This window comes from Hippocampus guttulatus, chromosome 13 (genome assembly GCF_054856545.1).
Source record: "Hippocampus guttulatus isolate MCC_2025c chromosome 13, RoL_Hgut_1.0, whole genome shotgun sequence".
Taxonomy (NCBI): Eukaryota; Metazoa; Chordata; class Actinopteri; order Syngnathiformes; family Syngnathidae; genus Hippocampus; species Hippocampus guttulatus.
In genome coordinates this window covers 10,497,539-10,507,296 of record NC_141273.1, presented here as the reverse complement: position 1 = coordinate 10,507,296, position 9,758 = coordinate 10,497,539, and the positions used below count along the sequence as shown (strand labels likewise).

General features: G+C 43.9%; 1 protein-coding gene across 1 annotated transcript; it reads right to left on the bottom strand.

Moving 5' to 3' along the window:
- Positions 1-40: 40 nt before the first annotated feature.
- hspa4l (heat shock protein 4 like) lies at positions 41-9,604 on the bottom strand. Its single transcript, XM_086127616.1, has 19 exons — positions 9,231-9,604; positions 7,972-8,029; positions 7,740-7,880; positions 7,211-7,333; positions 7,027-7,126; positions 6,241-6,374; positions 5,899-6,143; positions 5,755-5,831; positions 5,536-5,687; positions 5,342-5,448; positions 4,219-4,352; positions 3,885-4,081; positions 3,712-3,786; positions 2,796-2,948; positions 2,116-2,241; positions 1,924-2,031; positions 1,727-1,846; positions 924-1,085; positions 41-840 (listed from the first exon to the last, which is right to left on the bottom strand). Exons 1-19 carry the CDS (start codon positions 9,335-9,337, stop codon positions 649-651), a joined length of 2,511 nt encoding a protein of 836 aa, XP_085983742.1. The 5' UTR covers positions 9,338-9,604; the 3' UTR covers positions 41-648.
- Positions 9,605-9,758: the final 154 nt, after the last annotated feature.

Here is a 9,758-nt window from a genome sequence, read left to right as displayed (position 1 = left end):
TTTCATCTCATTTGCTAAGAATATGCACACCAGATGACTCTTGTTTTTACAGCTGAATGTGTTTATTTTCCAACTAAAATCCTAAATGGAAACTTGCATGAAAATCAACATGGAAATAGGGAAATCCCATCATCTCCAACAGAGACTCGAGGTTAGCCATTGGGAATCTGTCCTTATATACCTTAAATATGATGGCTTGTATTAAATATTAAAATAGATTTCATGTCCCAAATGTATTACATACAAATATATACCATAGAATTAGTACTACTGCATACAAACTAACAGTTTGGTAAAAGCTGTTGTCTACTGTAGTTCTCTGGGTCTCTGGAGGAGGGGGGTTCACACGTTACGAATAGATGACACAGAAGGCAAATGCTTCCTTTAAGGGAATGTTGAAACATTTCAATCTATTGGGTCTCTTTTAATAGTCAAAAGCGTTTGAGAGCAGGTGCACACCACAGTCACACATGAGGATGGACAGAAGAGTGCAAACTGACAAAATGGAAATGAGCAAAGCCACTAAATCCACCTGTGTGGTTGGTGAGGATTGAGAAGTGGTCCCAGTTACTGTAACGCTATCCTTACTGTCTACATGGTCGCTGATGGTCGTCATGGAGATGGAGGCATAGAGATCAGACAATCTTCTTAGTCTACTTCCATTTCCTTTGCCGAATGTTTTGTGTGTTGGTTTCCCTTGGCGTCGCCAGCCCCATCTTGGCCTTCCTTAGCGGTCGGGCCGTTATTAGGAGCGCCGCTGTGATGTTCAATCACCTCCTGCGTCTCTTCCACTGTGGGCTTGGACCTGTTGATCACTGCAGCACACACATCCTGCAGCTCCTGCATGGGTGTCACAAGTTTTGAGTGCGTTGAAGTCCGAGCACATATAGCAAGACTCATAATTGGGGGGCAACATGGCATACCTGGATTTTGGAAATGATATCTGTTACTTTGACAACAGGATCTTGAGTGACGGCCAGTTTACTCTGCGCATTAATCTTGCTGTTCATCCACACCATGCTGTCAGTCAAGCATTTCTCCACTGTGTTGACATCCTCTGCAGCCACATGGAGATAACGCTCATCCTGTAGAGAATTTGCAATCACATTCATCATCCTGGAATGCACGTTTTAGGTTATTGACATCCATCCGTCCAATTTCTGATCCGCTTTATCCTCACAAGGGTCACGGGGGCGTGCTGGAGCCCATCCCAGCTGTCTTCGGGCAGTAAGCGACACCCTGAACCGGTTGCCAGCCAATCGCAGGGCACACAGACACGAAGAACCATCCGCACTCACACTCACACCTCGGGACAATTTTGTGTATTCAATGAGCCTGCCCTGCATGTTTTTGGGATGTGGGGGGAAACCGGAGTACCCGGAGAAAACCCACACAGGCCCGGGGAGAACTCTCCACCGGGAGGCCAGAGCTGCATTGTGAGGTTGACGCGCTAGGTTATTTACATTCTAGCTAAAAATTACGAATACCCTGACAAAATATGAGCTCCCAACTATAAAAGACATAAAACTGTTGCAAACAAATTAAAATATCTTTCAGAGACAGCGGTTACTACGGTGGACAGCTTATCATGTGATCAGGTTACAGGGTGCATGAAAGGGTTCATGACTAACATGAGATATTCCACAGGAACAACCTATTTTGCCACACGGCACTTTCACATTGAGATAGTAAATGCAGTGAATCGTCCGTTTGAAGAAATGCTCACCTTCTGTTTGTAAGAGTCCACAAACTTCATGTAGAATTGTAGCCTCTTGCCAAGCTCCTCAAAAGCCTTTGGCCGGTCCTCGTGCTCTCTGTGCCGGTCTTGAATAGGCTGACCCAGACTCTAAGCATGCATATACTCTTCAGTACACACGATCAAATTCCGATTGTATGTCGAATGCAAAGTGATAGAAAACAAACCTTGAGTGCATCCAGCTTTTCCACATAGATGTCTTTGGATTGGTCCTCCCCTTCCTCATACAGCCAGTTTTCAGTGTCCTCCAGGAGCAATGTCAACCGGTTGCTGTCCTATTCATCACAAATGTTAAAAATCAACATCCATATGCTGATTCTTCCACATATGCAACACAATAAAATAAAAACATCACTTACTTCCTCCGTGATATACTTTCCATAGATACCACACAGTTTGTTCCGGAGATCATAAACGTATTCTTCCACAGCGTTTTTAGCATCATTTGCCTCTTTCACTTGTTTGTCTTGCACGATCATTTGACGCTGTGACCCAGAAAAAAAAAAAGATTACAGTTTTTCAAGGAAAGAGTTGAAAGGTTGATTTGATTTGTGATGCAAGCTACAAATATGTCATTGCTTGAGTGAAGTAAAAAATAATAATAATAATTTGAGCAACTAAAGTACTTTAATGCCTTGCTTGTGGGCAAGAAAAGCCTCACTCTCGGCTACTTATTAAACGGGTCAAACACACAATATGAGATCACTCTCAAGGAGCTGATGTCTCACGCCAAGACGCTTACATGCACTGCACCACAGCCCAACACCAGCTCCTGGTGTCACTCACTAGGCCGCGTTTCTAAAAGGCAACATACGAATACTAAAGTACGCACAGTAATTACACTTTATAAAATCAGCTTCTCGCTTTACCTTGACTTTTATGACGCTGATTTGACATTCAAGTAAATTCACAGTGAAATGTCCCTCAATGTCTCATAAATAACTGAAACCAGGAGCGATCAAGAATACTTAAGTGGCCAAATGTTGCGAGGCTGACGATATCTGGATTGATCATTAAAATGACCGTTTGAGAGACTCACCTCAAACTGGATAAAGTTGCAGAGCACCTCGCTGTCAAGCTGTCTGATATTTTTGGCCACAATGGGCAGGTCGGCGCTCTTCACCTTCACTTTGGCCTTGCTCACTGCTACTGCTGCTGGGTCCTGCTTGTCCCCTGCACCACCAGTACCCCCCTGCACCACAAAACACACTTAGCTGCTCTCGTGACAATATATCCTATCAGACTCATTACGACATCCATCTATCCATTTTCTGATCCGCTTATCCTCACGAGGATCGCGGGGCGCGCTGGAGCACATCCCAGCTGAATTCGGGCAGGAGGCTGGGGAACACCCTGAACTGGTTGCCAGCCAATCGCAGGGCAAACTGAGACAAACAACCATCTGCGCTCACAGTCACACCTTGGGAGAATTTAGAGTGCACCATTAACCTGCCATGCATGTTTTTGGAATGTGGAAGAAAACCAGAGTACCCAGAGAAAACCCACGCAGGCAAGGGGGGGAACATGCAAGCTCCAAACAGGAAGGCCGGAGCCGGAATCAAACCCTGCAATTCTGCACTGTGAGGCCGACGTGCTGACCAGTCGCCCACCGGGCCGCTCATTTCGACATCAAGAAGCAAATGTCATTTTTATACAAGGGGGGGGGGGGGTTTGTCAATCCGTTTGATGCTTTCTTTTTGTTTTGGTCTCCTTCTATAAGAGCTATATTAATCATGATATACCAAAATAGAACTAAAAATATAAAGGGTGTGTACAAAGGTGCATGAAAAATAAGGTAATTGTGTTTTTTTGTTTGTTTTCTTAAAGGAAGAATTGATCCGTTTCTTAATCGCTGGGAATATTTAATCAAGAGTAGAATTGAGGGACTTTATCGGCATGGTTGTGTTTATCATGAGGAAAGGAAAACACAGGACATGGTGATCTGTCCCACTGACCTTAGTGGTGCAAGTGTTGTCTTCATTTGGCTGCTCGCCCTGGCTTTGGACTTCCTGGTCGACCTGCATTTTGGTCTGACAAATATCATTGACATTGAAATGAAAAATATTGTCGATGCCTGATAAATCACATTTGGTAGCTGTGTTAAAATCTGAAATTCAAATCCCTCTACCTGCTCCTCTGCCCTGCCTTCATTTTGCACAAGCGGCTCTGCGTCGATCTGCATGTCCTCCACCTCTCCTTTCTGGTTCTCAATCAAAGACGCACTGGACACACTGAAGATGCCATGGACATTAAAGCGCACCTTGACCTTCACTTTGGAGCTTTCTCCATCTGGCTGGGGCACCACATTCTGGACTGAAAAGCACCCTGGCAACAGAAGAGGGAAAAACAGATTCTGATCATTAAATCGAGAGCCTCAAAACTCAAAGTTTCAGGACTGACTGGTTCATTATCCTTCAGTGTGATCTTCACGGATGGACATGAAGCAGAGAATAAAACCTTACCTATCCTACAATCTGGATAAGGAAGCTCGTGAGGGCAGCTGTAAAAGGCTTCAAGGTCAAAAGGCTCTTTCTTATGGAAGGTGATGACTTTGGAAAAAGGAGCAGCATGGTTCTTACTGAACACCTCACACTCTCTAAAACAAAAAAGAAAAGGGAATGACAGTTAGAATTTGGACATTTGAGTTGAAGACCAATACTGTCGTGGCAAATATGAGAAGTGCGATGATAGTCAGACAACCGGAAATTGAACTTGGTGTGACATATAGAAGGACTCCGGCATGCATTAAAACATCAATGTAAACAAACCATTTTGCTAAAAGTGCTTCATATGTTGTATCTGAATACTAGTCAACGTTCTCTTTTGTGGAACAAAAAAACAATTCAAGGATATAACTTGTATATTTTAACAATAACCTGATGCTGCAATTGTTCTCATAAAGAACAACTGCATGTACAAATAAAGAGTTTTGCCCAGGGCTTAAATATTCTTTGTCAAAAATATCAGCCGGTCTACATGTTGTGTGGCAGCAAGAGGCAGTTCTGTGCGCGCTCTCAAGCGACCTCTTTCAATAACAACGCGTGCACATCCATTTGTGCGCAAAACGTGCGTACGCAATAATAAGTAATTCTTTGAGCATGAGGAGATTTATGATCAAATTTTAGAATAAATTAAGCAGCAACACCTCTTTGGTCTGTCCCACTACCTTGCATGGCAGCCACCTCTGTTGATTCGTCAGGTTTATTGCTGGGGAAAAAATGATTTCGTTCATGATATCGATTCAATCGATCATTAACTTATAAATGTGTGGCCAGCATCAATGTAAACTAGTCCAGCGCCGATCAATGTATTGTATGGCAGGGCAGACACATCGATACATCAATTAAATGGATGAATCGTTCCACCCCAATAGATGCCATCACTGGTATGTGATAACTGTCAATAGATTTTCTAAATGGACTTGTATTAAAACAAAGCGAAGACACCAACTCATCATTATTTATCTGAATTATCCGACAATTTTACCGGTCCAGTTCGCTTGAGATCAAATTAGACTGTGTCGCCCCTGAACGAAATGAGTTCCGACACCCCTGGACTGGACTGTAAGATGTGACGTGCCCTGACCCGAGTCCATCTTCTGTTGCTGATTTCCAGCGCAGAGTAATCGGGAAGGGAACAGCATCGGTGATCGAGAATTCACGCACTTTAAACGCCGGAGACAAGATTGCACACTACAAAAGAATGAGACAAATATCAAAACATTAACACACAGCAGGATGTATTCCAGAGAGAAGGAAAGACAGAAAGAAAATGGGAACCTGAAGAGCAGCGCCTCTGGCGACAGCCTCGTCAGCGTTGAGCGTGGTGCTAACGTCTTTGCCAAAAAACATGGCGATCCGGTCTTTGACGGCCGGCATTCTCGTCGCTCCTCCCACGATCTCCACGGAGTAGATGTCGTCCCGGCTCAGCTCTGCCACACAACAAATTAACTTTACATTACCCGACATACCCGAGTGGATTAAATTATAGGGACGTACTTGAATGTTCGAGGGCGGCCTTCAGCGGCATCTCTACCCGCATTAAATACCGTGCACACAACTCTTCAAAATGGGCCCTGCGGGTTGGAAAACAAAAATCTAAATCTTGTTCCATGCTATACACACACGTGTCTTTATTCGGACCTGTTCATCCTGCTGGAAACGTCAATGTCATTCATGAAGCACTCGATGTTGAGAGGCAGGTCTGAAGAGTTGGCACTCATGAGCTTCTTGAGCTTCTCGCATTCCTGATGCAGACAGAGCACAGCCCTGGGGTTGTCTCGCACGTGCAGCTTGTACTTCACTTTGAAATCTTCGCAGAAATAATTCACCAAGGCCTCGTCAAAATTACGCCCGCCCAGATTGGGGTCAAACGCTGTGGCGAGGACCTGGAGACCAAGCACGGCACCGACAGAGCTCAGTGAGAAAAAGGTTCAGTGTGAGAACTGAGAGGAGACAAAAAAAAACATTTGGAAGGAGACTGACCTTGAGTTTGCCTTTGTTGAAAGACGTGATTGCAACTTGGTAAGATGAATGTCCCATGTCCACAAAAACAACATTGCGAGGTTTCTCCTCTGGAGTGGGAAGGTCCTGTTTGTAGATTCCATAGGCTAATGCCACTGTCAAATTGAAATGGAATTGGTTTTGAACCTTTATGCATTTTTAAATACTGAAGAATTATCCAATCTCATGTGCCTGCCTTTAGATATGATTATATTACAAACATGTTTGCATTCCAATTCATATAGAATACTTACAAAACTGTAGCCTACAGTGGCATCCATAATTAGCAGCAACAATGGTTCAGATGGGTAAGAAACCTTAAAATAGGGTTGTCAAATTCATTTGTATCGCGGGTCACATTGCAATGTCGGGGAATTGTTCTTCACGGCGACCATTTTTCGGCACATATTACAATGGTATTTTCTAACCCAGAATCATTTCCAGGTGAGGGACGTGGACTTGCTATTAAATTACGTCGCTGAGATGGGACACTCCTCCATATTTGAGACAATCTTGTTTTCCCTTGGCCGAGTCACATGACTGAATCCTAGCCGCAGATTCACAGAATGAATGAGAATATTCACAGAGCATCAGTCAGACAACTTTATATCTGCTCTGGCCTTTCTATGTGGAGTTTCCATGTTCTCCTTTGCTAGCGTCGGTTTCCTCTGGATCCAAATTTGATTTCCGTTCACATTAATGGCCGCACAGCCGAACAACGTAACCTTGAGCAGGAAGGTAGCGGACTTATCTTAGAATTCTACTGACCTGCAGTGGTGTCATTTATGAGCCGTAAACAGTTGAGCCCTGCTATTTGCGTAGCCTCCAACACGGAGCGTCGCTCAGCATCAGTAAAAAAGCACGGCACCTGTGGAATACAGAGCGCAAACGTTCACGGTTGAGTTTGGGAAGGCTCGGCAGTAAAATCAGCAGAAACGTTTTCATCGCGCACAGACACCACGCAGTCCACCACGGGCTTCTTCAGGGCGCCCTCTGACGTCTCCTTCAGCTTGCTGAGCAGCATGCCTGTGATCTGCTGCACGGTGAACACCTTGTCCTCATCCAAATAGCGCACCTGGAAAACACAGTTTGCCATTAATCTAAGAGGTTATGTGTTGCTTTCTCAATCAGGAATTTCTTTTGAAAGTAGGTGTGACATTGTAGCTTCTGACCCTGCATACACAAAGGAATTGGGATTTCTTTAAATCACATTCTGGGAAGAACGGACAAAGTGATTGTTTTTGAGGCCATTGCAAGAGATGTGGACTGCTTTTTTATTTTTATTTTCTTTAATGAATCCTCCTTGGAAGAATGAACGCACCCTTTTAAAATTGGTGGTAACAGTAACACTGTCATGCTAGTCAGGGACAAATGTTTAGTACACAGGCTGAGATAGATATATAAAATGATGGATGAAAATTCCCCCCCCCCCCCCTCCCGAAAAAAAAAACAATCAGAATTAAATTTTGTAGACAATTCACCTTCAGCCCAGTGGTTTCATCAGGTAGTTTATGCAAACTGTAAGGTAGTTTGTTTTTTTCTGCTTGCACAAAGGAGTCATCGAATGCTCTGCCATGGAACCTTTTGAAGCCATGGACTGTATTTTTGAAGTTTGTTATCATCTGGAGGGGTGAAAAAAGCATCATGTGCACATTTAAGTCATTTCAATTGAGAGTCACTTTCAACAAGTGGACAGTATTGGAGTGTCCTTACTTGACTCTTGGCTGCATTTCCAATGATGCGGTTTTTGGCGGCAAAAGACACACAAGCCCTTGATGAAGATGAGGAGAGACAAATGCATCAGCAGATAAAGTAAACTACGGAGAAATAATCAAGACAAGATATGTGACTACCAGAGAGAAAATATAATTTGACTGTCTGAGTGAGAGCAGAAAGTCACTTTTCAATTATGGACTTTTCACAAGGTGGTCTGACGACACATATGCAGGCGGGTTTGTTCACCTTCAAAAACCTCCGTTCATTTTCAGCCATCTGTCATCATTATCCTTTACAGGATTAAGATATTTAGAGAAGGAGGGGGTGAGCTTTAGACTGCCTGTCGCAGCTGACTTTGGCGGGATACTCCTTGAACTGGTCGCTAGCCAATTCACAGGGCACAACCATTTACAACTTTAATGAATCCTAACATGCATGCATGTTTTTGGAATGTGGGTTAAAGCTGGAGAAAACCCATGCAAACTACACAGGAAAACGGTGATTCAAACCCAGACCTCAAACTTGTGAGCGAGACATGCTCACCACGTGGTTACCGCATTGCCTCGTTTTGCTATTTTTATGCAAAATTTTTATGCATCCGAGATGAGAGCGTGCATGCAGGGCTGCACCTCGTGAGCTATGTAATGGCTCAAAGGTACATCGACAGTTGTCAAGAAAGAGGCTAGAATTTATCCAAAAACTAGTTGCCATTTCACATTCGGTCACAATGGGACTCAAACTGTCACCCTCCAGTTCCAAAGCCCAAGTCCATCCAGATGACATACTGCCTCCGCAGCAAACATTTTGTGCCTGACTGTAGGGCTGTACAACTTTCTTCCTTTGTAGTGCCATTTCAGTATTATAGTTGTAGGTTTCCCACTCTTGTTTGACAGCATGTAGGAAGTAACACACCACGTTAACAAATAGAGGGCAAGTTGCTTTCTAGATGTTTTCGTGCACATTTTAACAGAAGCACACAACGCAACACGATGATGTAAATTATAATGTCACTTTTACTCCCAAGTTTTTAAAATTTGATTGTGAAATTGTGAGTAAATTTGACCTTTGCTTAGGTGAAAAGGCCTTCCTCCCATCCAGAGCCAGCAGCATCCTTGACTGCAGTTAGCACCAGCATCGCTCGTCAAAGCGTCACACAAGAGGCACGCATTGCGTAATAAACTCGCAACGGGACCGCTTTTCCCCGCGATGACGCCTGTCTTTTATTCCTGTATTTATTTCATTAGGTTTATACTCACGGCGTGCATCTGTCACTGTATTCGTTGGCGATGGTCTCAATGCCACCGCTCCTGGCTACGGCGATGTAGCAGTTTAGGAAACCCACGTCAATGCCGACCACTGACATGATGAAATCTCTTTTTTACCCTGCTGAGAAACTTATCCTTTTGCACTTGTCACCTTATGAAGAAAAGAGTATTACACAATTCTATTCGAATAAAGAGAAATTTTGTACTCCTCTGGAAATCAACACGTCCCCTAACTACAGGTGCAATTACGCGCTGTTATGTAATTCGGGTTGTTTATAGCCAACTCATCCGGCGTAATCCCGAGGACAACGATGATCAGAGTGGATTCTCCTACTCCCAGGCGACCGTAAACATCACCAAAGGATCCTGATGCATTTAAGACCCGCCTCCATGCGTCACTGATTGGTGTGTCATCCTCACAACCTTTACGTGATTGGCGCGTGCAGCGGTCGATCGCAGAACGATCTAGAACTCGCTGGAAATGTGAACCTTTGAAAACGTCATAACAGCGCTACGATG